Raw genomic sequence first — 21846 nt, 5'->3', positions numbered from 1 at the left:
TACTCTCCCATCCCTCCAGAAAGTTGTATTTAGTTGATGAAGCATCTTATAATCAATGGAGTTAGATCAGAGTTCGAATGGTATTAAACTATCCCCACTCTTAGCTAACAAAATTGAGCCTCAGAAAGGATAAGTAACTTGCCTAAGGGCAGAGAACTAGTAAGGGTCTGAGCCAGGCCTGGGGAACCATGACTCAACGACTTGAAATCCCATGGTCTTTCTCTTTTAAGGGAAAGTAGATAACTGACTTGGAAGAAATCACCCTCGAGAATGTTTGCTAAACACTGAACTGTGTATTTTGGTAGATACTATGCGAAGGAGTTCAACGAGACAGCTCAGAACTATCTTTGACTCACGGAAGTAGAAACCATATCTGCAGCTGTCTACCCACTGCAGTGATACTTGTCTCGGGATGCCTGTGGGAGCTGAATGAGCTAACACAGAAGTACAATACACATGTAAGGGGGCGAGCTTATTCTGTCCAAAGACACCAGCGGCCCCAGGAGACATCATCTCAGAAACCACCAGGGCTGCAAGAAATTACCACCTCTCTCCTAACTGATCAAGGACCCACACGAAGACATTTCATCATTATGAACTACTTGATGGATGAGTGTGAAATGTGAGGAACTAGGAATTTTGGACAACAGCATAGTGAGTCTTAACACCCCTACCCAAACTAAGAAAATAACATTTTAAATTTTGCAGTTCCAAACCAACAAGTACTCAGACGAGACCGAAAGATAAGGAGAAGTGACTCTCATCACTTCCAACGTGAATCCACAATTCTAAATCAATCATCCCCAATTTTTTTTAAGCTGTTCAAGACTCAGCTTCTAAGGAAAAGATGAGCCTCTAGCAGAAAGCACATCACACGCTGTTTGTCACACATCTGTCTCTCAGATGCAGTTTTTCCTTCCACTGCTTCATTTACAAATGAGTTCTTCCAGGTGGGTCTGAAAGCTAAATTTGTCCAGAATGGGTAGGAGCCAGAGGAGCAGAAAGAAGATACAGACGTTGGCCCTTTCACATGTGGACAATCTCCCTGGTCTCGGGATAAGCCCGGACGAAACAACGTGAAGAAGATGGGAGAAGCATGGGAGCTGGCACATGAATGATGATCCTAATAATCACATCATCGCTGTCAATATTTACCTGGAGTCTCTTGGAAAGGCTTTCTTATTTTACTCATCTGACTACACAAGTGAGCAAGATGTTGCAAGGAGGGTCAAAGAGCCAGTTTTGACCAGATCCTTCTCACGAAAGGATTTACAACCACTGCTCCTCATGTACACGCATTACCCAGCATGCCACTCACCAGGCACAAAATGCACAATCACAAGTAATTACCAAAGCAAATAAATAGAAAACAGTGTGCAATTCTGACTGCGGGCCCAAATCCTATTCTGACATCCAACTGCCTATTTAACTTCTGCACTTGAATGCCTAAGAGGCATCTCTAGACTTAACATGGCCAAAACAGAACTCTTTATCCACACCCTCCCCTGCCCCCAAGCCTACGCCTTCCTAAACATTTCCATCTTGATAAAGGGCTCCACCATCCACTGTACAAAGAGTGACATCTCTGACTGCCGCTGCCTTCAGCCACCCCCTTTTCACATCCATTCAGCAGCAACCTTGGCCACTCAACTCCCAAATCCATCCACTTCTATCTTCGTGGCCACCCTGGCCCAAAACACCATCTCTCTTGCCTTCTAACTTGATTCCTTCCTCTCCCCCATTGCATGTATCAAGTCCATCCCACAGAGTGGTCAAAGCAATCTTGTCAGTCCTCTGTTCAAAATGCTCCAGAGCCTTCCCGGTCTCTTCAAGATAAAGTTCAAACCACGAAGCCCTGTACGATCCAGGCCCAGACTACTTTCCATCTCTGCTTTACCGTACTCACCCCTCGTTACTTCTGTCCTCATCTACCAATCCTCATCCCTATAGCTGACTCTGGACTACGCTATCCACTCTTCCTTCTGTTTCTAGCCCCTGCCTCTCAGCCTTCCACTTAACTATTTCTTCTTCTTGGAAAGTTGTCCCCTGCGCCAGATCTTCCCAAAGCTGGCTCCTCGACATTCAGGTTTCAGTTCAGATATCTTCTCTGAAGCCTTTCTGGAACACTCTATCAAATGTTAAGTCACTATCTATCACACGCCTCTCTCTCCCTTTCTTCATGGGAGCTGGGACTTTCTGTCCTATTCACTATTGTGACTCCAGTGCCCAACACTAGTAAGTGCCAATTATTTCCATGCATTCAACCAACATGAAAGCACCTGCGATGTGCCAGGCATATTCTAGGTAACAAAAACAGTAGTAAGCAAGTCAGAGATCTGGCTCTCATGGAGCCTGATTTTCTGAAAGGAAGCCAACTAACAGATGCCAACAGGTGATACGTAGCAAGTAAAATTAAGGATAAGGGAGACGGAGTGAAGGAGGGGTACTACTTTATGTAGGGCAATCCGTAAAGCCTTGCCAATAAGGCGGCCCTGGGGAAGAGATTTGAAGAAGGTAAGGAAGTAATCCTGGTTATCTTCCTCAGAGAAACAACATGCGCTAACCACCTGAGGAGAGAGAGTTGGCTGCTGAAGGAATAACAAAAATTCCATTGTGGAGCCTAATGTGCAAGGAAGGTGGAAAGTGGTAGGAGACAAAGTCAGAGCAGCAGTAAGGGGCCTTGCAGGCCACTGAAAAGACTTGGATTTTACCTATCTGAGTTGAGAAGACATTGGAAGGTTCGGGGCAGAGGATGGATGGACTTGGTTTCTGTTTTAAAACGATCATTCCAGCTGTCTAGAGAAAAGACAGAAAAGAACTGGGCTGGAATGATAATGGCTTGCAATGGAGAATGGACAGGGACCTGTACTCTGGATATATGTCTAAAATACAGGAAACAATTAGCTGGCAAATTGTGGGATGTGGGAGAAAGAGAAGTCGAAGATGATTCCATGACTACTAGTATGAGCTCCTGCAATAATGGAATTGCCATGTACTTCTAGGGCAAAGGAAAAAGGGTATCCGGTTTGGGACATTTTAAATTTGAGATGCCTATTAGTCATCCGAGTGACAATTCCAAACAGACAGCTGGAAATCAGGAGACAAATCTGGACTGAAAATACGTGTATTTGCATGTGAGAGTCTTCAGTGTATAAAGTATTTAAGCCATGGAGCTAAATGAGATCACCTACAGCTGGGGAGAGTATAGAGAAAAGGTCCTATAACTGATCCCTGGGCCATATCACATTTAAAGGTCAGGAAGATGAGGAACCACAAAAGAGACTAAGAAACAGCCAGTAAAGAGGGGGAAGACAAGACAGTGTTATCCACATGTCAACTAATGTGCTCAAATTAATGTCAGATCTTAGTATCTGACCTGCCACTGATTAAAAATCTAAATCATAGAATCCAGTGAATAAAGATCATCTCTGGGAAACTAATACTCCCTTGCCAGAAATACTCTGGACAGTATTCATGTTTAAACAAATAACTAGGCCTTCTATTTCTGGACCAATTTACTCTTTACTCAGTCCTTCATACATTTAACTACTACCAGATACCAGGTCGGGACTGGGTGAAACGCAAACAACTCTTTGCATCTGACCTCAAACCACTCCCACAAAGAAAAAAAACAAAACAAAACAAAAAAACTCCATTAACACAAGAAGAACTGGATGTTGAGTAAGTTGACAATCACATGGCACCCACGTGAGTGGCAGAGCAAGGTCAGAGGGCACCTGCTCCGGGTGGACCCAAGCTGCTAATCCCCGGCGTCCAAAAGATGAACAACTATCACAGAATTACCTTCCCTCTGCCTCCTTCTCTGAATGCAGAGGGCGGGGAGTATAATCTTAGAAGGCGAAATCAGTCCCTTCCTACCAGGCCAAACCCACTTCTCCAGCCATCCTGGCCCTAGCTCCAAATCCCTTCGCCTCCACCCCGCCCCCAGACCACAGGACCCGCCCTAAACCGCTGGAGCGGTCGCACTACAAATCCCACCAGGCACCGCGCGCCCGCAACATGCTGGTCTACGCTCCGCCGCCGCCAGGCCTCCTGGGATCTGCAGTCTGCACTCCCCTCGTCCCTGGTCAGTACCTGGAAGCGATAGAGGAAGGCTTCGGGCCAGAGAAAGAAATAGGCCGGGCTGATGAGACCGAGTTTGCCGACCAAGGGCACCGCGACAGTGGCGGCGAACCAATAGCGCGTGATGGCCGGGATGCTCCTGAACCAGTCCCCGATATCCGACATCTTCGCCTTTTAAGTGGCCAGACTGCGCACAGCCGCCCGACTCCCCGTCCCTGGCCCCTCACGACACGGCCCGCTCCGCGAGTGGAAGGTGTCGAGGCGGAAGCCGCCCAAGCCGCGGATAAGAAGGCGAAGATGGGCGGACGTGGCGCCACCGAATTCGGACGAGCGAGGCAGCGTTCGACGGCGAAACTTCCCCTTCCGGCGGCCAACGGAAGACGTTGACCAGAAGTCCCGCCGCTTAAAGGGCAAGCACAGATTTTGCCGCTGGGCCGAAGCTCGGCCGTCCGGGGGCGGGGCGGTAAGGGGCGGGACCAGGCGGGGAGAAGACACGACTGGTGGGAAACAGTGGTTGCCAGGGGCAACGGCAAATACTCCAGCCAATGGCGAGGCTGAACGCCTGGTACATAGTTCAAGCCGGATTTGTAATCCAGGTGGGTCTTCTCGAGCGGTGTTTGGAAAGGAAGAAGGAAAATAAAGTACGTAGTTCGTCATTTGCTCTTTCGTTCGACACATGTTGTTGACTTACTAAGTGCGTGGTAAGGTTCTAGGCACCGGGGATCCTGCGACTATCAGAGCTGTCGTGGTACCTTCTCTCCTGGAGTTTACGTCCTAATGGGGATAGACAACAGCTAAATAAGTGAATGAGATAATTTCAGAGAGTGAAAAAAATAAGGAATATAAAATAGGATGATTCGGTAGAGTGATGGAGTGGGAGCAGGGGAGTGTGAGAAAGATGGCTACTTTAGATGAGAATGGTCAGGGAGAACTTCTTGGATGAGGTGACCTTTGAGCTGAACCACCCCCCAACCCCCACAGCAAAGAACTGGGGAGTTTTCCACGCCGAGAAAACAGCCACTCCAACCAGTTTGGAATGTTGGAGGGACTGAAAGTAGAAATGATCTTAACAATCGAGTAGGATTTAAATTACAAGTGATAAGAATCCATCTTGTTCTTAAAAGAGTCTGTAAAAAGATAGGGAGATAGAACTTTATCTGTTATTTTCAGATGCGGGTCCTGCAGTTTAAGTTTGATTACGCTAAAAAAAATTTTTTTTTATTAAGCCACCCAATAAAGACCACTAGGAACACACCTGTAGCCCAGAGTTAGTTTTATTTACTTGCTGTAGCAAGGGACACTGCACTCCAAAGGAACCTGGACCATTTTATCAATCAAAAGAGTGGGTGAAGTAAAATTTTGGTAAAATTTAAATGAAGCAGTGTTTTGATGGGCTCAAAGCAAAGCAGTGCTGTGTGTAAAAGTGTTAACATCGAACCTGGGCCTGAGCTGAGAAACAGACCCAGGGCCCTCTTTCCTTTGAAATCTCAAATTTAGGATAAATGTGGACTGTTGGGTCTGAAAACTCCTCACCTAAAGCTTTGCACCTAGATTGAAAATCATGTGTCAAAATGACCCATATAGCTCAGATCCATCGGGGGAGCATGGGATTTTCCATCTACACCAATAAAATTTCAAACAACAAAGTGTGTCCGACAATGCATTACTTTAGAGAACATTTCTCAGCACAACATCCCTGATGTTTATTAACAAAAAACAGTTTTTACAGAATAAAAAGGCACTAAATATTGCACAGTCTGATAAACACATATAACATTTAGGGACCTAATGAATATCAAGCATAGTGAATATATGAAGAAACCCACATACAAAGCTGGTGGGAATATAAATTAGTACAACCTTATAAGATAATTTTGATATACAATAAAAGCTAGAGCATTGTATAAATAACATAATATTTGAAGATACTGCCTCAGATTCATTCTGTGCATCTCCCTATCTTCTTGTATCCACTACCATTGCATCCAAGGTACAATAAAAGGAAATGGGTTATCTAGTTTAGGTGGAAAGCCAAAGAAGGTTTCTCTGATGAAATCGTAATTACGGATGCAAAAAAAAAAAAAAAAAATCCACCAAAAACAAAACAACACACACTCCAATTTGCAGTATTTATTTCTAGGTTGTGCTCTAGAATTCAGAGAGTGCGTGCTCTGGAATTCGACTTCAGGCTTTAGAAACACTACAGTTTAAGTTGTGGCTATACCACTTACTAGCAATATCATGTAAAAATTATAATCTCTCTGTGCCTCAGTTTCTTCATCTGTAAAATGGGAGAGGGGAGAATAATAGTACTGCATTCATAGGATTGTTGTGAAGATTCAAATGAGATCAATTCATGTTTAGCCTTAAAGAAGCATCAACATTATTACTCTTCTCTTTTTGCTTCTCTTTTCAAAATGTTTTACAATGAAAGCATATCACTTTTAGAAATAGAAATCTGCATTTTCAAAACCCTATCCCCTCCCACCATGTGATTCTGATCCAAGTTATCTGCAGACCATTCTTTGAGAACCATCAGACTAGATGGACATTCAGGATTTTTCTGTTTCTCTCTATAAAATCACTATATATTGTAATAAACTATTCTGGGCTATAAAAAAAGTGGTTTATTCTTAGCTATCTTAAATAGAGGACTTCCCCACTATATATTGTGATAAACTATTCTGGGCTATAAAAAGGTGGTTTATTCTTAGCTATCTTAAATAGAGGACTCCCAAACAGCTTGCTCTAGAATTTAATTGCTTAGCTTGTAAGGAAGTCCCCGTGTTACTGTCATTAACACAAGTCGTCATTTAAAAACATGCAGGCAATGATTAGGCTAAGTTCTAGGAAAAATTGTGGAAGTGTGGGTGAAATAGGCGCTCTCATGAATTATTGATGAAAATATACATTGGTACAGCCTCTCTGGCAAGCAATTTGGCAATACTGAAATGCATTTCTAGGAATTTAAGCTTTAGAGAGACTCCCAACTTTTTTTTAAGTGCACAAGGAGAATCATTGCCACACTTTTTGAAATAGCAAGAGTTGGAAATAGCTGATTATCCATCAATAAGAAACTGATTATGGTTTATCATGTGGTCAAATACTATCAACCTTTATTTAAAAACAGTAACTTCCTGCACCCCAAAATGGAATGGGTTATCTAGCTTAGGTGGATAATAACATAGCAATGTTCTCTAATAACATAGCAATAAGGACACAAGAGTGATATAGCACAATGTGCACACTATGCCATTACACAATTGTACAGAAAGCACACACACAAACACACACACAGTATTTGCTTGAAAGGGCGGTTACCTCTGGGGCGGGAAACTCAAAGGCTGGGAGACAGAAGTAGGAAGGAGATATTGTATTGCATCTTCTTTTATACCGTTTAAATTTTGTCCCAATTGTATGTACTATGTATTTTAAAATTAATTTTCAAACTGTGTAGAAAGGAGGTTTGTTCAGAAAAGAACAGGTTCGATGTCAAAAACTTTAGAAAGATTGAAAAGGTAGAAAAGATGACCTTAACTATGTCTTTCCTGCTGTATTGAAGTATATTTCCAATTGTTTCTCTAAAAAAGGGACTTTAAAAAAACTGGGGGGAGACCAACAATTAAGAGCACAATATTGCCTAGCTTTGAAGCTTGGCACTGCTGAGTGATGCTGACAGGCGGCTGATGACTCAAATATCTTCTGTCACAACAGTCACGCAAGAACACCATCCTAATGGATGCCTGCCACATAAGTGGCATCTTCAAGAAATTCAAAGCACATTGCAAAGATGTAATTAATCCTTACGTTAACTAGTAGGCAATTTCATTAGCCCCATCTTGCAGGTGAAGCTATGGCAAGAATAATAATTTATCTCTGTCATGCTTGGCAGAACCAGTCCTTTATTCTTAGTCATAAGTCTAGGAAGTTTTAAAGATTTGGAACACTGGGCTGGGGGACAAGGCAGTTACTAAACACCAAATAAAGCATTTTGCATTGTTATTTTGATGTGCGTGCGTGTGCACGTGTGTGTGTGTGTGTGTGTGGTCTTGTGTACTAAATAAAGTCAGCCTTCTACATACCATAAAGGAATGAATCTGGATTCCAGTTCTGCTGCTGTCCTTTGCTGATTGTGTGACCATCACTGATTGTGTGACAATCTGTAGGTGATCTCATTTAGCTCCATGGGCAAGTCCCTAATAGTAATAGAATCATCTGCCGCTACATCAAAGTTGTTTGTTGTTTGTCTGTTTGAATTGAGAGCCTGCCGTTTACCAAGCTCCAGGCCTGAGGTTTCCTTAATGGGCACACTAACCCCCACAGGTAGGTACAGAATCATTATTATTGTTACAGAAACTGAGAGACATCATCTAACTCATCCAAGGTCTCATAACTATAAGTGATGATTCCAATCCAGGTCTGTCTGACTTGAGTCCATCTTTGAACCACTCTGCTATATACTTCAGTGACAAATGTAAAAGCTCTTTATAAACTCCAAAACATCTCATAGGTACTAGTTTTACTCTTGTAACTAACACAAAGGCCCAGCACATGGGAGGCACTCAATGTTTTATGGATGAGTAAACCAGGCTGGCTGGACCAGAGTTTATGCAGGAAGTATTTGGGAAAAAATAATCCCTTTCATATTCATAATTATCATTCTAATGACTAAATAATATTCTACTAGTGGTATAGCATAATCCTTTGACCGTTGTCCTATTTCTGATGCCTGTTTTGCAATACTAAATAGAGCTTGAACATCTTCATGTGTATGTTTTTGTATACTAATAATTAGCTTCTTTTTCTTTTTACTAATAATATGTGTTGAGTATTAATAATTTGACACTTTATGGATATGGTCTTAACAAGTCTTCACAAGAACACTTCAACCTGGGGTGCCTGGGTGGTGCAGTTGGTTAAGCATCTGACTCTTGGTTTCAGCTCAGGTCATGATTTCAGGTTCCTGGGATCAAGCCCTGCCATCAGGCTCTGCGCTCAGCATGGAGTCCGCTTGAGATTCTCTTTCCCTCCTTCTGCCCCTCTGGCTCCTTCTGTGCTCCCTCTCTAAAATAAATAAATAAAATCTTTATTAAAAAAAAGAATGCTTCAACCCTTTGAGGTACTTTTATTTTTATTTATAATTGAAGAAACAGCCTCAGTGAAGTAACTTGCCACTGTCTAGCAAGTGCAAACATAAGACTTTTTAATTCAGCCATCCAACAAAGTGCTCTAGTCTGGGTGGTTTACAGACAACAGAGATTTATTCCTCACAGTTCTGGAGGCTAGAAGTTCAAGACCAAGGCGCCAGCATGGTCAGGTTCTGGTGAGGGTCCCCTTCCATCTTGCAGACTTCTCGCCATATCCTCACATGGTAGAAAGGACAAGAGAACTCTTTCAGTTCTCTCTTATGAGAGCATTAACTTCATTCATTGTGGTGGAGCCTCCCCAAATCCCTTCATCCTGGATACCATCACACTGGGCATTAGGATTTCAACATTGTGGTGAGACTTCGGGGAGACACACCAGGCCACAGCAATGTGTTAGGTACCAGGTGATGTGGAGAACAAAGGCAAAAGAAAAAAATTAAATTTCCTAAAAACTTACAGCCCACTGACAGATCCTTGATACAAGCAGAGTGACCTTCCTCTAGGAACTCAGCTGCCTCGATGTTAATACTTTGCTAAGGGCAGAAAGCAGCCTTAGCTTAATATTAGCCCAACCTCCAGGATCCTATAAGTCTCCTTTAACATATAAAAATTCCTTTGGGAATTTCCTTTATCTCTACCCCCAAAGATACATGTTAACAGTCATCCTCCAAGCGTATGGCCCAAGGGTCTCATGACTAAGGTTTTACTAAGGAAAATGAACTTTTCCTAACAACAGCTAGCCCCTCCAGGTCCTGGAAGCCTTGCTTCCAAATTCCTTAGAAACTTATGCTATCCCTAACACCCTCCCAACTTGAAAGCATATAATTAGTCACTCCTCGCAACCCCAACGCAGCATTTTGTGCCCACAGGTCCTCTCCCTGTGCTTTAATAAAACCACCCTTTTTGCACCAAAGGTGCCTCAAAAATTCTTTCTTAACTGTTCGCTCCCAACCCCAACATTTCCACATCACCAGGTACTCTTCCAGGCATTGTGGATAGAGCAGTGAACCAAATTGATGACTATCTCTGCCCCCTTAGAGCTTACATTCTAGAGGAGGCAGGAAGACAACTGAAAAGGGTAAAAGTAAGATGTATACTAGATGAACTCTTAATAAGTACCAGGAAAAATAAATAGAGCAAAGGAGATTCGGGTTGGTCCAGGAAGACCCCACTGTGATCTCAAGGGATACTTGAATAAAGATCTCAAGGAGATAAGGAGCAAGAAATGCGGATACCTGGAGAAGAGCCATTCAGATAGCCGGATTGGCAAACGCCCTGAGGGGAAGTGAGCCTGGCTGGCATGGAGGCCTCACAGCACGAAGACCAACGTGGCTGAGTGGAGAAAGTCGGGGAGAAGGGAGAGATAGAGCAGAGAAGGGGAGGTACTTAGAATCAGGTAGGACACTGTAGGCTATTGAAAGGACCTTGCATTTTGTTCTAATTTTTTTAAGACTTAATTTTTGAGTAATTACACCCAACATGGGGCTCAAACTTACAACCCCGAGATCAAGACACATGCTCTACCAACTGAGTCATCCAGGTGCCCCTTTTTCTGCTCTTGACCACTCTACCACACTGCCTCTCAATAATTCTATTGAACAGATTTCCAGGAGTGGGATTCTGAGATGAAAGGATGTGAGCATCTTTAAGACTGTTACTCCCAGAGACCACCTGATTGTGAAGCTTATCAAATTTAGGCCACAGAGGCCTTCACTTACATGGGCTCTTCCAAGGCTCTTGCCTAACTTTCTATTCATAATTTTATATCCTTTTTTTTTTTAAGAGCTACCACCCCTCCCAAAAGTGTGTAAGCTTCAGGCCCAACAAAAACTAGGTCTGCCCACTTACTTCATATGGACACATTGCTTTTCACCGAGGCCTGAAGTTGGATTGAAGTCCAGTCATTAGCAACTGTTAAGGATTGTTGGGATATGTTGGTCCTGTGTCCTGGGGGTTTCATCCTCACCTAGAGCCCTTCTGCATAGAGTCCTTAGCTCACAGTTAAAGGCCCTCGACTCTCATTCCAATTCAGGGTAATCTGCATCGAGTTGATGGACAAGTCCCCGGCACTTCCTGCTGAGCTGAGCACCCAGTCAAGTTCCTATTTCCATGTAGGGATCACATTCGGCTCTCAGTCCATCCACAGACCAGATGACCACTTCTCCTCACCATCTCCTGGTAAACCATGAACAGGTTTAGCACACCAGCAAAGCAGAGGATTGTGAACTTATCTAGAATTTCCCATTGAGACAACCTAGAATAAACTTTCTTTTCTATGTGTTTAACTTTGTGCGTTGTTTCTGATTTTGAATTACAAATAAGGACAGGTTCCTTCATTTTTTTGATTCAGGGTCTGCTTTGAAAAGTCAGTCCAGGCGTGCCTGGGTGACTCAGTCGTTGAGCGTCTGCCTTCGGCTCAGGTCGTGATCCCAGAGTCCTGGGATCGAGCCCCGCATCGGGCTCCCTGCTTGGCAGGAAGCCTGCTTCTCTCTCTCCCACTCCCCCTGCTTGTGTTCCTGCTCTCGCTATCTCTCTCTCTGTCAAATAAATAAACAAAATCTAAAAAAAAAAAGAAAAGAAAAATCAGTCCAGCCCTACCTGCCCTTCTCCCCACTCCAGCCAAAGCCCTCCCTCCTCTTCCCTTTTCTTTCCATCTGAAAACATTTCAGACGCCTCAAGGGAATGGCCTTCCAGAATCTTATGACTATATATTGTTTTACAACATCAGTGAATTATGTTTCACGTGCACTAACAAGTATTGATTGCTTTCACCAAAAAAGAAGCTCTCAGTTTGTGACTTCTAGCTCTGAGTTCCACAAGGATAAGAACTTTGTTTTGTTCACTTCCGTATCCCCAATGCCTACAACTATGCCTAGTACATAGTAGATGCTCAAGAAACACTTGTTGAAGGGATGAATTATTCATTTGAGAAATTGTCCCTGACTCCCCCCACTTCCCATCAGCATCTCCCTGCCTAGCTTAATGCTTCCCCACTTCCTCTATAGCCCTAGAACACCACACAAATCACCATCATTGCCCTCGGCACCTTGTTTAATAATTGTGTGTGTGTGTGTGTGTGTGTGTGTGTGTGGAGCAGTCTCTTCCTCTAGAGGATAAGCTCCTTGAGGTGGAAACTGGGTTGTATAACTCTTCATGCAAGACTGAATAAATTTCATGAGTGAACCCAAGCCTCTCCACCTTCGAAGTATATCCAGAATCCAACCACTTTGCAACATCTCCACTGGACTACCCTACCTCTCAACCTGCTATCACTTAGTACCTAGGCTTCCTCAGTCGACCCCTGATTGGTCTCCTGCCTCCCAGTGTGCCCTCTGGATTCTCACACAGGAGCCTAAATCAGCTCCTGCCCTCCCTTGCTCAAAGCTCCATTAAATTTTATCCTAAGTATGATGAGCAGTTCTTACCATGACCTTCAAGGTCCTAGATGATCTGAACCCTGGCTTCTTCTGTGACTCATTCCTCCCACTTTCCCCCTTGTCATAATGTTTCAGCCTCATTGAGTACCCTGCACTGGAAAAGCCAAGGCCGCACACATGTTTGCTGGACCCTTAACTAAAAACATGCTTCCCCCAGAGAAGTGGTGCTCAGCTCTGTCAGACTAAATGCCCTCTTTTAAAACAAATATTTGCTCCCCAAATGAAAACCATAGGTCATGAGTTATAGTTCCAGTAAAATACCTGTAATGCCTAATTGTCATAAATGATAAATAAAAAGGAAATTAATTTATACCGTAATATGCATTTTAATATATAAATGCTCAGGCACAACTAGATTAACAGATGTAATGCAATAGTCTGGTGCTTGCAGTTAGACTTAGTAATGTGAGCAAGAAGCTACAAATGCAGACAGATACCCCCGGGTGGTATTTGTAACTCAACCACCACCAGAGCCCGACATTGGTTACGTGATTGTGCATAATAGCGGACAACTATTGGGAAATTTCTGAATAAAGAGAAGACATCAAAATTCATATGTAATAAAATAACAGACTGAACAGATTGAACTATGTAAAAATAAAATATATTTGCATGACAAAGAAAGTCACCAACTCAAAAGGTGAATGACAAAGTGGGAGAAAATAGTTTCAAGATTTATCACAGATAAAAGACTAATATCCCCAAATATATGAAGAACTTGTTTAAAAAAATAAGGGGAGGAGTGCCTGGCTGGCTCAGTCAGTAAGGCATGATGAGACTCTTGATCTCGGGGTCTTGAGGTTGAGCCCCATGTTGGGTGTAGAGATTACTTAAAAATAAAATCTTTTTAAAAAATGAGGAAAAAAGACCAAAACCCAATAGAAAAATGGACAAAATGCACAGATAATTCACCAAAAAATAGATTACCCTGAAGCATTTTAAAAGATATTCAACTTAAGGGCGCCTGGGTGGCTCAATTGGTTAAGCGACTGCCTTCGGCTCGGGTCACGATCCCAGGGTCCTGGGATCGAGGCCCACATCGGGCTCCCTGCTCGGCGGGAAGCCTGCTTCTCCCTCTCCCACTCCCCCTGCTTGTGTTCCCTCTCTCGCTGTATCTCTCTCTGTCAAATAAATAAAATCTTTAAAAAAAAAAAATTCAACTTTTCCCATAATAAGAGAAATGCAACTTAAAGCCATACTGAGATGCTATTTTTCACCTACCAGATTGGCAAAAAAAGTAGTATAATCCCTCGAGAATAGAAACAACATATACATTTACCGTTTAACCTAACAATGGCAATTTTAGTAACTTACCCTGAATATAAACCTGGAAGAGTACAGAAAAAAAAAATTGTACAAAAGTCAGATATAAGGTTATTTATTGTGTTATTGTAATTGCAACATATTGGAAGGACCAAAGTGCCCATACATAGGAGATAGGTTGCAGACTATGGTACATTCACACATTAGAATAATTTGAAAGAATAAGGAAGATCTTTATGAATACATATGGAATGATTTCCAGGATACCTTAGTAAGTGAAAAAAACAGAAACTGCAAATATTTTATATATAATATGCCATTTTTTATGTAAGACAGAGGAAATAATAAACACATATACATTAGAAACAGTAAGTATATACCCCGTAAATTTACACAATGGTATATGTCAAATATATTCAAATAAAAAAAAAAACGAAACCAAACAAAAAAGAAAAAGTACAATCTCGTCTCAGTGAATCCAGTAGCTGCATTCCAGGACAACTTAGAGTATATTAAATCCCTTTAAATATTCTTTATGTTTCCATGTGAAACAGAATTAGGTTCTAGTTCATATATTACAAACAGGGTTTTCACTTACAGGAATATGTTGGAAACGTTCAAAAGGATGCAGGACCATTTTATACATTGTAGGATGTCTACCTAGCATCCCTGACCCCTTTCCTAAATTCCTGTTGTGCCCTTAGTCATTGTGATAACCCCAAACAATCATGTTAGAAGCTGAAATGTGTTCCCCAAACAGATATATTAAAATCCTAAACCCCGGCACCTATGAATGTGTTGTTATCTGAAAATAGTATTTGCAGATGTAACCACGTTTAAATGAGATCATACTTGATGAGGGTGAGCCAGTCCATTGGATTAGCAATGACTTGATATACAAAGAGAAAACGGAGGGGGAGAAGGCCATGGGAAGACAAGGGCAGAGATTGGAGTGGCACATCTATAAACCCAGGATTGCCCACCAGGACCAGGAGCTTGGAGAGAAGCATGGACCAGACTCTCCCTCAGAGCTTCCAGAAGGAACCAACCTTGCCAATACTTTGCTTTCAGACTTCTAGCCCCTGAAACTGTGAGAGAATAAATTTCACTATTTTAAGCCACCCAATTCGCGATACCTTGTTACAGCAGCCCTGGGAAGCCAATATAAATGTCTTACACTGCACAGTAAGTACACTGTTGAAAACCTGTCTTTGTGTCTCCTTCCTGCGCGGCACTCAGTTCCCTGCTTAGACAATACCTGCCAGCAGTGCCTTCCTTGGATACCGTCACCCAGGTATCAGCCCGACCCTCCTGCTCATCCCTTTACCCTGCTTAAATGTGTCTTCACTTTTGGGGCACCTGGGTGGCTCAGTAGGTTGAGCATCTGCCTTTGGTGCAGGGCATGATCCTGGGGTCCTGGGATGGAGCCTGGGATGGAGCCTGGGATGTGTCGGGCTCCCTGCTCAGTAGGGAGTCTGCTTCTCCCTCTGCCCCTCCCCCCATGTTATCTCTCTCTCTCTCTCTCTCTCTAATAAATAAATAAAATCTTTAAAACAATTCTTCACTTTCCATTACCTGACATGATATAATTTATTTATTTTCTCAGTAGTTGTCTGTCTTCCTAACCAGAATGTAAGTTCCAGGCAAGGGCAATTTTGTCTTGTTCACTGCCATTCTCCAGCGCCCAGAACAGCCCTTGCCCACATAGGAGTTCCACTGATATTTATTGAACTAGCGAACGAGGATCTCCTTTGCAGAGAGAGGGCAAATGTAGTCTTCGGACAATGAGGAATGGAACAGAATAGCTTACCTGGAGAAAGCAAAGAGAGATATCAAGAGCACCTGAGAGCCGGAAGACTCGGAGGAAAAGTAATTCAAGATGTCTCGGTGAAAGTTGGATGTGCAAGCTCCTTTAGTCACAGGACGTTATTGCTGATGCTGCAGATGTAATGTGCAAACATGCATATGCTTGACTGGCAAGGCACTGGAGCCAAAAAAGCTACATCTGTCACGTTTGTTTGAAGCCAATCCAAGTAGGCTGAACATGCATTTAGAGAGCTGCGAAAGCGTTTTATATCTTGTAACGTGTTGTCAAAGGCAGTAGGAAAAAATGTGTTGGCAAGAGAGAGTACACACTAACCAGACAAATTTGTGCGTGTGTTAGGTTACACGCAGGGTTTCACAGACCCAGCACTGTTGACACTTTGGGTCAAACAGTTCTTTGTTGGTGCGGGGCTTCCCTGTGCATGGTAGGATGATTAGCCACAGCCATGGCACCATGGGCCAGTAGCACACGCCTTCTCAGTTATGACAGTCAAAAATGTCTGCAGAGGGCGCCTGGGTGGCTCAGATGGTTAAGCGTCTGCCTTCGGCTCAGGTCATGATCTCAGGGTCCTGGGATCGAGTCCCGCATCGGGCTCCCTGCTCCTTGGGAGCCTGCTTCTCCCTCTGCCTCTCTCTCTCTCTCTCTCTGTCTCTCATGAATAAATAAATAAAATTAAAAAAAAAAATGTCTGCAGACACGGCCAAATGTCCTCTGGGGTCTGGGGCAGTCACTCTTGGTTAAGAATCACTGAGTTACATACAATGCTTGTCCACTCCTCCTCCTTTTGCAACTCCCCTTACCGCCCCAAGATACACACACACACACACACACACACACAGTAGGACAACCCTCTCAACCCCCTTCAAAGGATGATTTATTCCTATATGTACTCCCATTGACTGTGCCTCTGGGATTTCCTGATGTCATCTGTGGTCAACCATCACATTAGGCATCTCTAACAAAACACATCTCTTGGGATCATGCAGGTGTGTAATTTCCTTCTACATTGATCCATTTTGAGTTAACTTTTGTATAAGATTTAGGTCAAGGGCTTTTGGGTTTTGTTTTGTTTTTTGTTTTTAGCCTATAGATGTCCAGTTGCTCCAGCACCATTGTTGAAAATGCTTTCCTCTATTGAATTTCTTTTACCACCTTTGTCAACCTATGTGATCCATTTTGAGTTAACTTTTGTATAAGACTTAGGTCAAGGGTTTTTGGTTTTTGTTTTGTTTTATGTTTTTAGCCTATAGATGTCCAGTTGCTCCAGCACCATTTGTTGAAAATGCTTTCCTCTATTGAATTTCTTTTACCACCTTTGTCAACCTATGTGATCCATTTTGAGTTAACTTTTGTATAAGACTTAGGTCAAGGGTTTTTGGTTTTTGTTTTGTTTTATGTTTTTAGCCTATAGATGTCCAGTTGCTCCTTCTACATTGAGTCTAGACCTGACCATGTGACTTGCTTTAGCCAACGGGACATTAGCAGGCATGATGTTGTAAGCAGAGGCTTGTTAAACACGTATACGTGCGGGCTTGTCCTATTGGAGCATTCCTGTCTTAGAACCCAGTGCCACATAAAGAAACTCCAGCTAGACTGCCAAATGACGAGAGGCCCCGTGGGCAGAGGCACTGGTAGATGGGAAGCCATCTTGGATGTTTCAGTCCCAGGTAAGCTTCAGCTGAATGCAGCCATGAGTGACCATGGCTAGAACTCATGGAGCAGCAGAACTGTTCAGCTGCGCATGGTCAACTCACAGAACTGTGGAATTTAGGAAATCATTTTTGTTTTAAGCCAATAAACTCTGAGGTGATTTGTTACACAGCAACAGACAACTGAAACATTTGATGATTTGAAAAAAAATCTTTTCTTAATTATTGTACCACGTTTTATAATTATCAATGCTGTTGCGATTACTCGTGTCCATCGGATCTGTATAGGGAACATACTATGTAACAGTGTACTATTGCTCACCTCTTTCCAATGACATCACATTGCTAGCTTGACACTGGTCTTGAATTGTAGGAGTATTTACATGCTTTTTTTCTTTATGTCCAGAGAGTAAGTGGTTAGATTTATCAGCACATCACTGTTACTCTCCTTAGAAGGGCTTAAATAATAGCAATAATACAATATATAGGAGTGTGTGTGTGTGTGTGCATGTGTGTGTGTTTGTGGTGTGTTAAGGGGGCATAAACGGGATCATCATGCAAATGATGAATTCCCTTCATTGCTTAGCAGAATAAGCCTTGAGAATACAGATGAAGACAGCACCAGAGACTTCCTGGGCGTGCAAGTTTTTATTGGATTATTGTTTCTTGTACATCCGTAGTGCTAAGTAATGGTCATGGGGCCCTCCAAGGAATTGCTCTGTGCTATACTACCAGTGAGAAAAGCATAATGTGGTTGCCCATTTCTTGTCTGTGGATAATAATCAGCAAAGTCTGTAGCATTCTGGATGGTTTAATAAAGAAAGATACACAAAATAATAACAGCAATAATTAACAGCTAGCATTCACTGAGGTCTTCGTGCCAATGCTGTTCTAAACGCTTCACAATTCTATGGCCTTGCTCCTATTATAATCCCGATTTTACAGATGAAGAAATCACGGCACAGAGAAGTTAAATACTATGCCCAAGGTTAGAGTACTAGTAAGCATTAGAGCCAAGGGACTCAGGCAACATACTTACAGGGAGAATAGGGTGGAATATGCAAAAGTAGGACTCCGTGTTCACAGTACTCATGAGTTAGAGGTTTTAATTTTATGCAAAATTCAGATTATTCAGTCCTATGGGAAATAGTCCCAGCATTCTCTGACTCCACAGCCTTCTGACCAGGGAGGCCTTTACATAGGCCCCTATGGGCAGAGTGACACCTTTCTAAGGTCTATAGGTGAAAGAGGCAATCCTGTTGTGCATGTCCTATCTTATCTTTCTCTTTCTTCATGCAGAAAGTTGCTTGCAATATTTTTCAAAGCCATCAGTATAATGAAAACAAAAATACTTGGGTAAAAGGGAGAGGGGAGGGATGAATAGGTGGAGCACAGAGGATTTTTAGGGCAATGAAAATATTCTCTATGATATTATAATGTCCAAATCCATAGAATGTACAACACCAAGAGAGAACCATAATATAAACCACGGACTCTGGGAAATTATGATATGTCCATGTAGGTTCATCAACTGGAACAGAGGTGTCCCTCTGGTGGGGACGTTGATAATGGGGGAGAATGTGCATGTGTGGGGGCAGGAGGTATATGGGAAAATCTGTTTACCTTTCTCTTCATTTTTCTGTGAACTTAAAATTGCTCTAAAAAAAGTATTTTTAAAAACTTACTTGGGGGGGCGCCTGGGTGGCTCAGTCATTAAGTGTCTGTCTTCGGCTCAGGTCATGATCCCAGAGTCCAGGGATCGAGCCCCGCATCGGGCTCCTTGCTCAGCGGGGAGCCTGATTCTCCCTCTGCCCACGCCCCCTGCTTGTTCTCTTCCCCGCTTCTCTATGTCAAATAGATAAATAAAATCTTAAAAAAAAAATAAAAAATTACTCGGGCGGGGCACCTGGGTGGCTCAGTCAGTTGGGCATCTGCCTTTGGCTCAAGTCATGATCCCAGGGTCCTGGGATGGAGCCCTAAGTCAGGCTCCCTGCTCAGTGGGGAGTCTGCTTCTCCCTCTCCCTCTGCCCCTTCCGCCCACCCCACCCCCACTCATGCTCTCTCTCTCTAAATAAATAAATAAAATCTTTTAAAAATTACTTGGGAAAGATGATTTTTACTGTTAAGTAAGGCCACATAAAAATCAGAAGAGACTGAAGAGCCTGGTCTGTTAGGTGCAGATGTCTTGCTGATCATCCTCACTGGGCTCTTAAGGCCACATAAAAATCAGAGGAGACTGAAGAGCCTGGTCTGTTAGGTGCAGATGTCTTGCTGATCATCCTCACTGGGCTCTTAAGGCCACATAAAAATCAGAAGAGACTGAAGAGCCTGGTCTGTTAGGTGCAGATGTCTTGCTGATCATCCTCACTGGGCTCTGTGGCCTCTTTGCACACACTGTCCAGACTGGGCACTGGAGGAAGGAGGCCACACTGCCCTAGAATCCCTTAAAGCACAATAAATGCTTTGCAGTTCGCCTTCTTCCCTTACAGCAATTAGAGGTATTTTACTCACGGTTTACTGGCATCCCGTCCCATGTGACTGATCGCCCGTCCTCTGAGCCCACAAATGTTCATTCCCATTCAGTCCCGTGGGACATATTCCCAGCGCTCTCTGACTCCACGATCCTCTGCCCGGGGAGGGCTTTGGCACAGGCCACCACCGGCAGAGCGTAATGTAAAGATTTAAGCTTCCAATCGAACTTTTCCATGCTGCCTTTGACTGGTGCCTACAATAACACACTTAGATATTAATGTCTCTGGCATAAAGTTTGCATGTAATTTTTTTTAAAAGATTTTATTTATTTATTCGTGAGAGACAGAGCGAGAGAGAGGGGCAGAGGGAGAAGCAGGCTCCCCAGGAGCAGGGAGCCTGATGTGGGACTCGATCCCAGGACCCTGAGATCATGACCTGAGCCAAAGGCAGACGTTTAACCATCTGAGCCACCCAGGTGCCCTGCATGTAATTTTTTAAAACCCGTCTGCCAACAACAGAGGGATGAAAAAATTATGCCCCATCCATAAGATGGAATATGATGCAGTCGTGGCTACGACAGAGGTGGCTACAGGCTGTCTTCCTTAAGACAGTTGTGGACATGATGGGGGCCAAGAATTCCACACCCTCCGCCTCTCCTGCCCACGTGGAAGGGCTATAAAGACTGGGAACTTGCAGCCAAGGCCCATTCTGTCCTGGAAGAGGGAGCTTCCCTTTCTGGTCTCCTCCTTCCTTCAGCCTGCAGGAGGACTTTGAGAAACCACAGTCCGTGTCAGCAGTTTCTCATTGTACGTGGGGATGATCTTGCCACCTCTCAAACATCACATTTCCCCCTCGGCTCTGATACTGTCCCATTCCAGCTGTAGTCGCCAAATCCTTTTGATTACACGGGAAACACTGCCCCTGGTTGCTTTCGTGTATGTTTTATGAGAACACCTAGACATGAATATTTATTTAAGCAACTTGGAGCATGTCTCTTTGATTTTCTTTGTCTCTTCTGAGTCACGTTAAAAGGGTGGGAGAGGGGCGCTGTGTCGTAGCTCACCTGCAAAGGTTCTTGCCTTATTCCCCGCCTTCCCCACCATGCCAAACAGTTGAGTCATCTAGGAAATGGAAAACATGGCCTGATGGGTTTGCATCATTGCAAACATGGGTTTGCATCAGTTAGCAGCATGATACACATTTCTGTTTCACTGAGGAAACACAACTCTTTCCTTTGCAATGTCAGCTTTCCTACCCAGTATATCAATGTATCCTTGTCATCTAACTGTTGCCTGCTTGGATTCCTTTGGTGGTGAGTGCCTTGGTCGACCCTTCATCACTTCTGTCTCAAGTAGAACAACAGTCCCCACCCTCTTTCTGCCTCGAGCCTCAAACTCTTTTAAGTGATCTTTCTCCTAGGGGCACCTGGGTGGCTCGGCAGGGAGCCTGCTTCTCCCTCTTCCCCTCCCCCTGCTTGTGTTCCCTCTCTCTGTGTCAAATAAATAAATAAAATCTTAAAAAAAAAAAAAAGTGATCTTTCTCTTAAGGTCAGAGGGATGTGTCTAGAAACCACAAGTTATCCTAGAACCTTTTAGAATAAGATCCAAACGCCTTAGAATGGCAGTCTGGGTCTTTTATATTCTGACTTTGACATGTGTCTCACTCTTCCTCCATTCACCCACATAATAATAATAATAATAATAATTGTTGTTGTTATTATTGAGGGTTTTCTAGGTGCTGAACACTTTACATGCATAATATCTCCTTGCATCTTGTGCTTTAATTACACTAAACATTTCTAGTTTCTAGAAGGGTCCATGTTGTTTCACAAATGCCCCTGACTTTCTGCAGATGCTGTTTCCCTCCCTAACGTCTCTGCCTCGTAACCCCTATTCATCCTTCCAGACTCAGCTCATGTATCACCCTCCTGAAGCCTTCCCTGATTCTTTTTTCTTCCAATTACATCTATT

The 21846-nt window shown here is 43.2% G+C and overlaps 2 protein-coding genes across 8 annotated transcripts in view; one reads left to right on the top strand and one right to left on the bottom strand.

The window, feature by feature from the left end:
• The window catches only part of DERL1 (derlin 1), a 73491-nt gene extending 69015 nt beyond the window's left edge, over positions 1-4476 (bottom strand). For 6 of the 7 annotated variants that reach the window (XM_064587939.1, XM_064587944.1, XM_064587941.1 and 3 more), the window contains exon 1: positions 4096-4443. In XM_064587939.1, coding sequence (XP_064444009.1) covers positions 4096-4248 — 153 coding nt within the window. In that variant the 5' untranslated portion in view covers positions 4249-4443. Of the gene's footprint in view, positions 1-4095 lie in introns of all 7 variants that reach the window. The other variant, XM_045895966.2, reaches the window with a different exon arrangement.
• Positions 4477-4528: 52 nt separating this feature from the next.
• The window catches only part of TBC1D31 (TBC1 domain family member 31), an 88278-nt gene continuing 70960 nt past the window's right edge, over positions 4529-21846 (top strand). The window contains exon 1 of the mRNA XM_064587931.1: positions 4529-4724. The gene's annotated coding sequence lies outside the window, so the exon portion shown is untranslated. The remainder of the gene's footprint in view (positions 4725-21846) is intronic.

This window comes from Mirounga angustirostris, unplaced genomic scaffold, assembly GCF_029215605.1.
Source record: "Mirounga angustirostris isolate CCGP_5_RB_7025 unplaced genomic scaffold, mMirAng1.0.hap1 SCAF_4, whole genome shotgun sequence".
Taxonomy (NCBI): Eukaryota; Metazoa; Chordata; class Mammalia; order Carnivora; family Phocidae; genus Mirounga; species Mirounga angustirostris.
Note: the sequence above shows the minus strand (reverse complement) of the source record. Positions and strands in the feature narration are given on the sequence as shown.